The sequence below is a fragment of the Antedon bifida genome, chromosome 7, assembly GCF_963402885.1.
Source record: "Antedon bifida chromosome 7, ecAntBifi1.1, whole genome shotgun sequence".
In the NCBI taxonomy this organism is placed as follows: Eukaryota; Metazoa; Echinodermata; class Crinoidea; order Comatulida; family Antedonidae; genus Antedon; species Antedon bifida.
Window position 1 is genome coordinate 1,983,049 of NC_136232.1, and position 15,190 is coordinate 1,998,238.

General features: G+C 33.4%; 1 protein-coding gene across 1 annotated transcript; it reads right to left on the bottom strand.

Moving 5' to 3' along the window:
• Positions 1 to 374: 374 nt before the first annotated feature.
• On the bottom strand, positions 375 to 13,206 carry LOC144848063 (organic cation transporter protein-like). Its single transcript, XM_078704733.1, has 10 exons — positions 13,058 to 13,206; positions 9,587 to 9,969; positions 8,306 to 8,561; positions 6,124 to 6,292; positions 5,454 to 5,598; positions 4,657 to 4,751; positions 4,235 to 4,449; positions 2,974 to 3,082; positions 2,105 to 2,332; positions 375 to 1,344 (listed from the first exon to the last, which is right to left on the bottom strand). The coding sequence occupies exons 1-10, from the start codon at positions 13,080 to 13,082 to the stop codon at positions 1,224 to 1,226; spliced, it is 1,746 nt and encodes a 581-aa protein (XP_078560859.1). The 5' UTR covers positions 13,083 to 13,206; the 3' UTR covers positions 375 to 1,223.
• Positions 13,207 to 15,190: the final 1,984 nt, after the last annotated feature.

Genomic DNA, 15,190 nt, shown 5'->3' on the forward strand with positions numbered 1-15,190 from the left:
TATTATTTTTTTTTTAAGACTTTGAATATGCCATTTCGCTTTAATCTAGTTAATCACTTCCGTAGAAAAAAACTTTTAAAAAAAAATATTTTTCACTTGTAAAAAGACAAAATAAACGGTTAAATTCAAACAAAAACCCAATGATTTCCAGTAAATTTGACTATTTTTTTGCTTTAAATTACAATTTTTTCAGGTAAATAATTTATAATTTTCGATCCAATTTTTGGTCAAAGTGAATAACTTTATGTAAAATGGAATATTCAACAAAAACATTAAAACAAAAAATGTTTTTTTCAGGGAAGACAATACATATTTAACAAATATAATTACTGTATTATTATAATGCTCAGCCGATTGGTAAATCATAAACCGTATAGGTCACGCGCACAAGTTGACTGTGAACTTTCCAATGAACTTTAGCGTGATCCCCGTTTGACGATATATAAATAATAAGTCTAACATCATGGTTATATCAATATCACTGCGCATATATAAATACATTATTGCAAAATATTCAGGCTGATCTTGGTTGAAAGACTTCGTTTGGATGTGGTTTTACCACTGAAACCGTGTACGGTACTAACATTTAAAATAAAAACGATAACTTCTACATTTGAACTAATAACTCGGCAAATGATTGATCGGGATGGCGAAGTTTTGTACAATATTTCCATCAAGGTTTCTGCGTTTTTTCGGACAGCGAAATATAGTAAAAACATTATTACAACCACACATTTTAACATCAGCATGGGTGTAGCATAGCACCAATAGTAATAGAGAGAATACCTTTTGGGCACTCTTATTTTCAATATCGAACTTTAAGAAAAGTTTTCAATAGAAGAAAATAGTAAATTTGATCCTTATCCAAATAAAACATAGCGATATTTTCAGTTTTATTTTAGCTTGAAATTGCCACGCTGCCGTTCAATATTTGTAAGGGGAGTTGAATGTGCGTGAGAGGTCATGTGTCACATTAGCACGTCACATCCTGTTTTCCCAAAATTTGGTAAATTATATTTGCATCTTACATTTGTGCAATTTCGAATAAAATGGCCAACCTTAGACTTTATTTACTTTAAATAGGTCGGATTTGCTTCTTAAATTTATTGATACTCTGTGCTCAGACGCGTTTTTTTACGGAATATATTTGTTTTGTCAAAACATTTCTTATTGGAACAAGACAGGATCGCTTAATTTCAAAATCAAGCCCACTTAACCTCAGTTCATACGGCAGTAGCATCCTCGTGACGTATTGTGTCGCTTTGATTGGCAAGAATAACATGTGTTGGCGGAGTATTTAACTCGCATCGCTGGTAACTGCTTCCAAACCATGAGCAAATACAGCTGTAATTAAATAAAACATAAGATAAAAACAAATAATACACATTTCTTTTCGGCATTTATAACTCGCCTTAAGTAAAGACATTTTAATGGTATTACTTTCAAATGACACTGTTTGAACCCGAAATAAGATCTTACAAATTATACGACCAATAATTTTTAAATGGCCTTTACGTAAAGAATATGCTGTACATCAAACATCAATGTCAATCCTGAAATCCATGTAATTAAAAAAAAGAAATATCTTCTCTCCAAAGTACAACATAAATCTTATTCATCAAAATTTAAGGCGATAAAACAAATACATTTTGATTACAACATTTGCCAATTTATTGGCGAGTTTCATTACATTTATTTTCTGTTCATATTGAAAGATTTTTTTTTTCCTTCGTTATCTTAAAGATGTATTTTCCCCAAAAAACATGGAAATGAAAATTAATTAAATCAGACTTTGAATATGTTATTTTGTAGTTTTAATATAGTTAATCACTTACGTAGAAAAAAAACAAAAGAAAATGTTTTCACTTATAAAATGACAAAATAAATGGTTAAATTCAACCAAGACCATTTTTTGCTTTAAATTACAGTTTTTTCAGGTAAATACATTTTTTACGATCCAAGTGGATAACTATTATGTTAGGCCTACATTAAAATGGCATATTCTACAAAGATTGTGTTAAGAATTATTTTTTCAGACAATACATCTTTAACTGAACATTAACGTATCTAATGATTGTAAATAATACACCAAACTATCTCTCACCCACTGCCTTCCCTGCTCAAGAATTCCTCTCCATCCTCCATCGTCTGTGGTAGATCTTTTCCGGTGGTCTCGGGTAAAGTACATAGAAACATAGCACCGCAACACAAGGCTGAACTAAACAGTACATAAGGTAACGGCCACCAATATATTTCACCCAATGCAAACAGCATAGGTGTCAGCGCGGCAGATATTCGTCCAAATGCACTGCACAAGCCTACGCCAACTTGCCTGAAAGATAGCATATTTACTTTCATTCATGGATAGTCACCAATAATCAGAGATTACTTGCTCTTCTATGATTTTACAATATAATAGACATTTTTATTTCTATACTACTACGTGAACAAAGTAGACAATTTTGTTATTGGTATGAAATTGATGGATACACAAACAACGTTTTCTACAGTACAATGGCATATTCAACAAAGATTTTTGGAAAACAAAATTATGACAAAATGGCATCATGCATTCATTGCTTCATGAAACAAACACAACGGAACTGCATCCTTAATGTAGTTCACAACTGTATGAGTAAAAGTGGCAGTATAGTTCCTTCGAAAATAGTCCTACAAACTAGAAAAGGAAAAAGTCATGCACAAAATGGTACGTATACAATCGTATCATAGACTATATCTAAAGCTCTGTCTCCACTGTCAAACTAGTGATATGATATGGTATTGACATGACATCATCATGTCCATATATGGACACATATTTTTCGTCACATAAAATTTGAGCTTTGAGAAACATTCTTACTCTCCTCCACAAGTTACACATCTTACAACACTGAATATGCATGGATATAAACGCATAATTTTACCCTTTTTACTGAAGATAACATATAAAAACAATCCTTTAAATAACAGTACCTTACTGGGGTTGGAATAAGCTCGGTTGTGTATAGACAAACAACTGCAAATACAACTGATATGCCGAATTTTCCAGTTACAGCGATGCCAACAACTAAATTATTGTTACCTGATTATTTTACAGAAGAAATAATATTGATAGAAATGTTAAGGAAAGCCTTAAAAAGCAACAGAAACATGCATACATGACACACTTAATGTATAGCAACCAAATCAATAAATATAACAATAATTATATATATAATTTTGAGATACAGTATACAGGATTTTTGCTAGATGCTACTAATAGGTACATATTCCGATCACGTAAAGATTTTTGCATTTTGATTAGAAACGAATTTGCCGATGTTCACCATAGTTTTAATCGCCTTGCTGCGTTAAAGATATATTGTCTCCCTGAAAGTAAAGTAATTTTTTAAAAATTTTTTTGAATATGCCATTTTAATGTTACATAATAGTTATTCACTTTGACCAAAAATCGATTCGAAAAATACTTAGCTGAAATTAAATTTTAAAATAGTCAACCGAAACAACGGGTGTTTTGACCGTATATTTTATCTTTTTATACGTGATATCATTATGTAATTTTCTTTTATGCGGAAGAAGTGAATAACTTTATCAAAACTTTAAAAAAAGGTATATTCAAAGTTTTATTTCATTCATGTTCATGTTTTGAGAGACAATACATCTTTCCATCTACATTTACACCTCTTCCGTGTCATAGATAGATCTTTTTCAGGGAAAAGGATCAGTTCGCTGAACCAATATTGATTATTATCAGTTCTACTTTTAACCAATCGTTAATCCTTCACGTAGTACATTAGGTCAAAGGTCCCAAATTCAAGGCGGAAATTGGCGATAGGTGTGCCGGCCTAACATGATAATTTAATAATTTAACCTTAGGCCTATACACTCTGAATTGATGTGAATGTAGATTGCAAGCTTAAGCACTAGGAATTGGAAATTATAGACATTTTTGCAGACTAAATTGTTAGTTGCAACTTTAAAGATTATTCCAACAATTGAAATAGCATTTTAAATTTCAAAAACTGTATACGTATTGTTATATATATATATAATTATTTCACCTTACTCTAACCTAAACTCTTCCTCATCAGATCTTTATCAATTTATCGCCACACACGAAATCGAAGTCTGACGAACGCTGATTACTCATATCGGCTTCGCCACACACGAAATCGTAAGTCTGACGACTGATCCACATCGGCCTACAGGTAGTAGAATCAATATGCCTTTATACCTTCCGGAATAATTGCCACCAAAGCCAAAGCAATTCCAGCAACGATGTAACCGCATAGAGATGTCGTTTTTCGTCCTATTTTGTCCAGAAACAACACAGTGAGTGTGAGGGCGGGTACTTCGGCTAAACCTGTCAAGAACATGTTTAGCAAATCATGACCAGCCAAAAAATCGGTATTGGTTGACAACCCAATGTAGACAGCATAAGTTACAGACCTAATTATCATGCACAGAATCGGACGAAGAAAAAAAATGATAAATTTTGATGGATGTCGCCAAACTTCGCAGAAGAGCGTAATATGCGTGCAGTTATGGGGTAACCCGTAGTCCTGATGGTTATGGGATAAGGTGAAGATTCAGTATCGGTGGATATGCCTATAACCATCTTAGTGTACAAGAGCCTTCCACTGCCAGGGGACTTACCATTGCAGACACATGTTAAGTACTGTTTTTTTAAGTACAGGTTTCTTGGCTATATCCATAAGCCCGTAAGTTTTTTGACTGTAGTTTTCTGAAGTCTGTGAAAAAAGAGAGGGTTTTTTTTTAATCAAATGCAGAATATACGATCAAATAAGATATCTATATACGCGCGAAGACCTTCCATTTACTCTGTACTGTGTTGGCAACAACTTGGCTCTGTGCGGTCTTCATTTTGCTGATCGTCTATCTACGATACCCAGTAACAAACATGTAAACTTTGGCCCTTCTTTTAATAATGACTTTGCCAGTATCATACCATAAACATTCACTAGGCCTATGATGCTTTGGAATATCAGTATAATGGTTTTAAACTTCATAAAATGAATATAAATATTGGTTTGTAACTTTTTTTGCAAATACCAAGTTTTCCATTTGGAGAAGATTGTGCTACTGGGGAGGCTGTCCATTTGAGGTTTATATAACTAAAGCCATTTGGTCATCAGCATCCAGTAACACAACCTTCTCCAGACAGTGGAAACATGTAACCCTATAAACAAAAAAATTAATGAGACTAGGCTATTGAAGTTAGGAAACTTACAATTGCTGTTTGCAAATACCAAGTTTGCCGTTTGGAGAAGATTGTGCTGCTACTGGGGAGGCTGTCCATTTTATATTACAGGTTTATATAGCTAAAGTAAGCCGTGTGGTCCTCAGCATCCAGTAACACAACCTTCCCCAGACAGTAGCAACCTCTGACCCTATAAACAAAAAGACTGGGCTATTGAAGTTAGGAAACTTACCGTTGCTGTTTGCAGCCTGTTAACTTCAGCTAATTTATCCACGCTCAGTGTTGCTTTGTTAACGACAGCAGCACGCAGTAAAATAGTCTTTGCTTCTTCTCCTCGATTATGAGCTAACAGCCATCTCACCGACTCCGGTATTATCCTGGAAAACACAGAAATTCTATATACAAGATGTTTGTTTTTATCTTTATTCTAGCGATGGGATACTTAACTGTCAAGAAAATAAGGTACATAATGGAATTGTAATTGTGAACCAAATATCTTTTTCCTGTTATTTTGTGGTGAATAATTGAATCAGTTTGATTACCACAAGGACTTCAACGAGTTTAAAGCTCTGTCTACACTATCAAACTAGTTCAAATATGGAAGTGATATAGTACCCAAATGTTTGTTCGTTCGTTTTTATTTCACATTGCATCACACTTGATAAGTTGTTACAGATTAATTCAAAGTATTAAATAAAAGATGCAAAGCCTGGAAAAGACCAAATAAGCTCAACATAGAGGTGGTGGTGATACGACATCATCATGTCCATATATGGGCACATCAGATTTTTTTGTCACATAAAGTTTGATAGTGTAGACAGAGCTTTACGTTTATTCTAGAAGAAAGCATGATGAACTCATATGAATTATCATTATATATTTTAATATTGTCAACATCTTACCACATATACGACAATGCAAAAGAATATATTACACAAAGTATTATGCCAAGCAATCTCCAATCTTTTACGAAGAATGCTACAGACGACAAGAACATGGCGGCTATTGGATATCCAAGATAGTACAGAAGTCCCACTGTGCCTCGCTTTGACGGTCCAACAAGTTCAGTTACTGAAAGAAACAGTAAAAAGTAAAAAGTAGAAATGTAAGATAACTCTCCGTTAAAGGTATTAGGTATCTTATAGTAAAGGTATTCTTGTGTCTTAAGCTCTGTCTACACTATCAAACTTTATATGACAATGTGATGTGCCCATAGACACGATGACGTCATATCACTACCATATTTGAGCACATCACACTTTTTTGTCAAACTAGTTTGATAGTGTATATTGAACTTTTATACTGTATTAAATTTAATAATTTTCTGAACTCTTTCTTTACTTGATGTCTTTTTTGCGTGACAAAAATTTGATTTAAATCGTGGGAAAACAAACATTGTGATAATATGCGAACATTCGGAATAAACAGGAATGCTTTGTATATGGAAGTATCAATCAATGTTCAATTTATACTTTAGAACAGAAATGGTTTGTACGGAAATATCAATCAGTTTGTAATTTAGACTGTACAACAATCAGAAAACAGAATAGTATAGAATGAACAAGCAATTACAGTCGTTTATTAAACCTCGACTTTCAAAAAAGACGAAGAAATTAAACGCGTGAATCAGAGGGAAAATATGGAACGATAGAAATGTCAGTGAATCGGATAGGTATCTTGTTGTGAATACATCTTGCATCAAAAGTGTATACGTGGTTTACAACTTCATTATTATGGGAATTATTATTATTGTTATTATTATGCTTTACTCCAAGTGCTTATAGACATCATTATAAAACGTAGCCCACAACTTATCCAAACATTAGAGATGTGGTATCAGCATTTAACACACCCACCTACCTTCACTGACCATAATTTTAAATTTTACAAATCCTAAGTAGGCCTAAGTCTAGTGCCGTATGGTTTGCTTTATACATGCCTCTGAATAAAGTACAATTGAAAATATATTATAATAACTAGTATTAACTAATCGAAAATGCATGCTTTTGATCGCAAGAGTCAGTGGTCTCAGAAATATTTGGTTTAATAATTAACCTTTGCATGCCGTTTGACGTAAGGTACCGGTATTGTACCAGCATTATTGATATTAAAAGCACCATGGGAGCATCCATTATTTATGTCAAATTTGCATATAAAATAAACAGTTTATTAATTTGTGTTTAATGCAAAATAATCAAAAACAATATTTTATGCAGACGGTTCTGTCGGTATTATAACCTTTTCCAGTAGTGACTTTAGGGACCTAATAAAAGCAATCTAAGGACTGAAGTTCTAACGTATAACGTAATCGTATATCATATTGTAGGCCGAATATGTTTAACGTGTACGTATAACGCATACGTATAAAGTGTACGTATAACGTTTACGTATAACTTATACCGCGTTAAGTAAATAACGTATACCATTATAAAGCTTGGTTTCCACTTGGGGACGCAACGCAATGACTTAAGCGCAACGCAATGACTTAAGCGCAACGCAATGACTTAAGCGCAACGCAAGCAATTTGACCAATGATAACGCGATGGATCAACCGAACTGCCGCTTGTGATTGGTCAACACACTTGCGTTGAGCTTACGTCCTTGCGTTGTTTCTGGGAACCAAGCTTACAGTAAAAGAAATTTACTCTCCCACTGTTACCGGAATATCGGAAGTAAAATGTTTATGGGATTAAAGTTGAGAGAGGAAATTCGGTTTACCTTCTACAATTATGTTTAGATAATGAATTTCACATACAGTATTTCAAATATGAACTATTTGGTATCCATTTATTCCTACCTTTTATATTTCCTACCTAATTATTAGAAAAATCCCATTATATAATTTAGATAAATGAATTGAATAAAATGAAACTCGAAAGTTACAAAACCGTCATAGTAATTTGTATGGTAGTCATTGAAGCCAAACCAAAAATTTGTGTGTATTATCTGCTACCATACAATACGCATTCTGGATTTATTATAATAATTATTGTTAATACTATAGGCCTACACTCCTAAAGGCTTCATCAGATTTACTGTAGTATAAAGCTCTTTGAATATTTTTACTGGTTTTAAATTCCTTACCATAGATTAGTCCAATATTCACTAAAGAACCCGTTGAACCGGTGACAAACTGTGCTGTGGCAAACACTGGAAAACTTTGAACCGTAACTGCCAATAGTCCAGCACAAACAAGTAGCAATACATTTACGAATAAAACAGGTTTACTGCCGTATTTGTTGGCCAATACACCGATGAGAAATGCCCCAATAGGCCGGCCTAGCATGTGAACTGTTTTAGATACTTGACGCTGCCATAGTTTATCGCAGACCAGATTCCACTACAAACATTAAAAAAATATTAACATTCATCATGATTTAATAACCTAAATCTGGTGAGAACACGACGTCATATGTTCATTAAGTTCTCAAATATGGATAATATAAACTGAGAGAGATAATATAAAATATATAATTTATTTGGAAGCTAGGCCTACACTTTTGAAACAGTGGCACATTTCTTGAATGAAGGCGCGTCCAGAGTAAAAAAAAAGGAAAAGTAGTTGTTATCGATTAATGAAATTAAACTTGTAAACAGTTCAAATAGGAACTCTAAAATATCAATATCAACTATATAAATGTGTTTAAATTTTGATTTTAAAGATGTATTGTCCCCCAAAAACATGAAAAATGAAGATTAATTAAATCAGACTTTGAATAGGTTATTTTGTAGTTTTAATATAGTGAATCATTTCCGTAGAAAAAAAAACGAAAAAAAACCAATGTTTTCACTTGTAAAATGACAAAATAAACGACTAAATTCAACCAAAAATCCATTAGCTGGCAGCCAATTTGAAAATATTTTGCTATAAATTCCATTTTTTTTCAGGTAAATACATTTTTTTTCGATCCAATTTTTGGTAGAAGTCAATAACTATTATGTGACATTAAGATGGCATATTCAACAACAAGAATTATTTTTCAGGGGGACAATACATCTTTAATGGTATGTAAATGTATTCAAGCAAAATAATTTGTTTTTATGAATACAGTTTTACTGAATACTGATCATCAGTAGGCTGACGTTCCTTATAATACCAGTGGTGAATATTAAGGCCAAGTCGTGAAACCATCATAAAGCGTGGTTCCCATTAGAACACAAAGCAACGTAACGCAGCGACGTATCGACGCAAAGTGCCGTATTGCGTAATCACAAGTGGGAACCGACGACGTAATAGTGCTGCAAACATTGTAGGTTTGATTTCACGCAGGCGGGGGAAGGGCATTTTTTTACGTCGCGTAGGTTGCGTTACGTTGCGTCGCTAGTGGAACCATGCTTTAAGTAGGCCTATGGGTGTGCACCAACCTCTGTGACTGGTGTTGAATGATATACCGATTGATCGTACACCCATCCGAGATCGCATTCCCCAATTGTTACGTTACCATCGCTGTCAACCAAGCGTTGGCACTGGCCTACTGTCTGACAGGTTTCATTTTCCTCGGTTGGTAGTGATTCACATAGTAAAGTGTTTGTTCTAGGATTGTAGGTCTCATTTTGGTAACTTCGACAATAATGATCAGGCGCTGTACTGGTTATCACAGTGAAAACGACGATAAACCCATCGATAACCGCTAAGAACACCAGTAGCACGAAAAATCTTTTTTGATAGCTTCCAAATTCTCCTATTGATTTCAAGTACCCGTCGATGTCGAATTGAGGCTTATTCCTGTCGTAATCCTTGACTTCACCTTAGAAATAAACGAAACACTTTAACATCCTATTTGAATCTTCTGAAAATGTACAAATATTATGCATTTAGGCCTATACACTAAGACCAATTTACACAGACGAGCGGTAACGTTAAGCGGAAAAATAGTCTGTGTCTATCCGTGAAATTCAAAACAGTTATATTATTTATAGCACATAGCGGGAATCATAGTATTTTATAAGACTAGAAACATTGTTTTGTTTTATGCAAATGTGGGGTTGTATTATTACTATTGGCAACATCCTTGAATAATCTTTCATTTGGACCACACTTCTGGAATGGCCTACGAATTAAAATTCAACAATCGTCAATTCTTTTAAGAAAAAAAACCTTCGTGTTTAAATGCCTGAATGAATCTGTGGAGTGTCAGGGTTGTTTATTGGTTTTTTTCGGTCTTTTTTTTCTGTGATTTTCTGTTTTTGATGTATATAACATTTGGTCAATTAGGCATATGGAGGTTTCCCTCCATGGTACCATTTTGCCAATATCAAAGCTCTATGTAAATTGCGCTTAATAACAGAAAAGCAAGTTTGTTTAAATGATTGATTTTTGTCTGTGATAACTTCCAGGCCGATATACAACGTATTTTTAGATCTACAGTATTCATTCCATTGTGTTTAATATAAAGCGGTAAAATATCACAGCTATTGTCTGAATACAGAGAATTAGAATATGAACAGTAGGTAGAGTTTATATAGCCCACATCGGCTTAGACATATATAAACCTTTATTCATAACAAAAATACAGTCGTAAAATAATAACCAGGTCAAGAGGTCGATATGCATGTTTGGTTATCTTTGTTAAAAGACCATGAGGCCTAGTGAAATAGGTGTAACACTCAGTAATTAACCTGACGAACAGTCTTCTTTTCTATAAATTGAATTTTCTAACACACTTAATATTCATAACATTTGTCACCTAACAGATAGAATACATAAGATACAAGATAATATTGGTAGACAATTAATTAAAAGATTTACCTGTTTTGATGAAAATATCACAAATATGCAACAATGACATGCTTATGTTTAATTCTATATAGGGCCTAATAATGTAATTTATTTAATGCATTTCACCCAGAATAATAGCGACAAATCCCTCACAATTTCCGTGAATACCTAATAAGTAATCGAACATTATATTTGATCAATCGATGGGGCCATATCACTATGAAAATATTCGAACAAGTGTGTAAGCAGTCAAAATAGTTGTAGGTAGGTCTATATATTTAATTCTATTCAAGTACATGTTTGTTATGCTTATATTTAGTAAAGATATTATTTAGAAACAGTGTTACAATCCTACTCGAATCTCTAGTTAAGCCGATTTTCCACTAGGCAAATATGTTCGCGCGAATCGAATCGAAAGCGCCAGCTTACGCATGCGCAGAGAGGGATTTGGAAGGTGTAAACATGAATCCGCGCCTAGTATTGTGCAAAATCGGCTATATACAACACCGTTTGGTTTAAACAGTTAGTATATTTTACGAGGATGCACCGTGGAATCAATCCATCCATGCATTTCACTAGCTAAACTAATATCTTTATGGATATTAATACTGAGGAGGTGAAAATGACTCGTAAAGGTCAACGGATTAATAAGAATATAGTACAGTTAGTTAATATTCCAAACGTAAAAAAGACTGTTAACACTCGTACTATAAGATGCGCCATGGAATCCCTCTGTAAATTTATCAATCTCGTTTTGGTCATTATTATAAATTGGGATGAAAAGATCAGTAAAGGGCAAATAGGGATTATAATATAGTAAAACGAAAAGGCCCTGTTCGAAATGTAAAAGATAGCACCGTAGTAGAAGTTGCGCCATAAGTTGCGCCATAAATATCTAAGCTTTTCTCTATTGTTATTATCACTGAGGGGGTGAAAATGACTACTAAATAGTATAAATATAGTAAAATAAAATGTATAACCAGTACCTATTGATTACTCGCTCACACCATAAGCATTGTGTTCATATCGATTTTATTCTAATTATGAAATAGAAAGTACACAATGCCTTGGGATTGTTTATAACATGAATAACACAATATTGGTCTAAAGACACCATCAATTTTCATAATCATATGTTGTATTTCAAATGGAAAGATAACAGTAGGCCTATTATTAATGATTGCATGTTAATGTTGAATAAAACATACAAATACAATTCTTGATGTATTTTGATACATTTTTTCGTTGAGTGAAAATTGATTTGAATAGTAACCCACACTCTAATAGTAACCCCCCCCCCCCCCCCTCCCCCTTCTAATAGTAACCCACCTTATAAGTCAATCTATAATAATAACCCACTACTCCTACCCCATGGGTTACTATTAGAGTCATAAAAACTATTTGACAAAATGACACTAAAATAAACGTTTTTAACACGATTTATTCCTTAAAATATGCATTTTTCACAATGTGATTATTATTATTATTATGAAGACTGGTCGTTTATGATGCAGCCGTATTTTGAAAATAAAGAGATAATGTATGTTGATCTCGGGAGTTGGGTAGGATTGAGTGTTTTTGAGTTCATAAAATAAATATTGTAAAAATGTATTCGTACACTAAGTTTATTATTTTGTTGCTGACCGGAAAAGTTGGGGGTTGGTTACTATTTTCAGGTGCCAAATTTAAGATTAGTAATAGTAACCCATCGATTACTCTAATAGTAACCCGCCTTCTATAGTAACCCACCCTAAAAAACAATCAAAGAATAATAACGCAGGGTTACAATTAGAAGATGTATGGTATTATACATAATGTACAAGGTTATTTGCCAATAGAAACAGGCCAGTCTTAATTTGCATGGTTTGAAAAAACCTAGCGCTTACGAACAATGTTAGGATAAACCTTGTTTTTTGGCCTAATCTGAGCATTAGGCCAAGAAATGTGAGATACGGTCTATACAGTTTTTTCAGCACAAATCTCCCCATTATTAATATTATTAATTATTATTTATCCGTTAATTAGTATATGGAAAGTAACAATAGCTGAGTACAGTATAAGTGAGTGCAGACACTGGTTGTTTTACACAAGAGAAGTAACATAAGCATATAACTCACCATATAATACTTCACCTAACGGCATTGCAAATGTTCTACTACCTGTATGAATAATATTATACTAGCTTAGATAAAGCTAAAGCATTTTATAGTTGAAATCACAATTATGGAGACAAAATACTTGCGGACAGAGGTAATACGCCAATTAAGTACGATTCTAGCATAGAGTGTGTTGATAATGAATTAGCTCAGCTGGAAAATTATTTTCGTCATGGATTACCTTATGTATCAGTCCAAAGGTACACAACAGAGGGCGTCAGTTATCTATGTATCAGACTTTTTATCCGTGATCAGACCATATTTCAAATATATGGCTCAACTATGTATAACTTTAGATAATTTAGTTATATTATAACAGAAGAGAGGAAAGGGATTATAGGTGGTAGAGTGTGGATTGAGTTCACCTCAGAACCAGTAACTGTACCACTGTGTACCTTTCTCAATGTTTATACTTTTAGGGGCGGATCGAAGGGGTAGTGTTAGATCATATCACTTTATTTTTATTCTTCTATAATGTAATTATGTACATAGATACATTTAATTTCAGTACATCAATTATATAGAAATCGCGGAAGGGTCTATCTACACCACACCACACAAATCTGCAGAAATTCTGCACGCTTCTGGATTAGAACTATCATGATTTGAAAGTATAGTGTGAACACGTGTATAGAGATAATTTGACTCAAACAATGTTTCATTTTAATGTATCCTCAATCCATTTCTAGAATGTAATATACCATATAACTGAATTAATTATTCTTTAAACGGGTTGTTCTATTTTAACACTATTATCCATGTGAGCACACAAATGGTTAGCATCAAACACAGAGGTCTGTTTTACGACATAGTAAAAGAGGTATAGCGTCATGAAAACGATGTCGCCATTAGCATCAAACACAATGAATACACAATAACACATGACAGAAAAAGCTGCACGATGAAAATTATTATGCGTATTTAGATGCATAATTATTTGTTCATAAAAAATTAGTGATCATCATTGCCTGCATAATAATTGAAGTAGGTCTATCATCAGAAGAAAATAATGCGAAGCCATTATAACACAAGCAGAAGATTCGATTCATTACTCGCTAATTTTCTATTGGTTTTTAGACAATATATCTTGCAATGCTAATGTGACAGAAGCCGTTTTAATTGTAGTTTTATATTCAATGTTATTGGCACACTTTCGTTTGCTTCGTCTTCATCATCATTATAACCAAAAACATGTATTATTCTTGCGATTCGCAACAATTACCATTATCCGTCATTTTTCGTATTAGCTTACTTATATTTAATAACACTACCTCTATTACCTTAATACCATCATTTCATCATCAGCCACATCATAACCATCATCACAATCATTTACATAATCATCGTCACCTTCATCATCGTCATTTTCATCGTTATCATCATCATCATCATCAGCATTATCATCATCATAATAATCATAATCTTCATCATCATAATCACCACCATCATCATCATCGCCATCATCATTGTCATCATCATCATCATCAACGCCATCATCATTGTCATCATCATTATCGTCATCATCATCATCATCTTCATCACCGCCATCATCATTGTCATCATCATCGCCATCATCATTGTCATCATCATTGTCATCATCATCATCGTCGTCATCATCATCGCCACCATCATTGTCATCATCATTGTCATCATCATTATCGTCATCATCATCATCATCATCTTCATCATCAGCGGCCATCATCATTGTCATCATCATCATTCTCATCAACAAGTTGTAGAACGTATCTACTATCTAAAGGATAGTTATGACGTCATGCTAGTCCACATGAGCATTCAATATAAATATTTTATTTTGTAAATTGTTTGTATTAGTATAGTGCTATTCAGCATTAATAATAATATTTCTGAGTAAGACAAAAGTAATCAGAGATGAGAAGAGAATTACGTGGAAACATCAAACTATGATATCGATACAAACCATTGATGGCGATGAAAATTGTACAATTGAGAATGATTAACAAATAATAATCAAAGAAGACATTCGAGATAGACAGATCGTACCATATTACGATTGAGATAACATTGCAATCTTCTTGCATAAAGAACAATGTCAAAGTCATGATATTTAAGCCT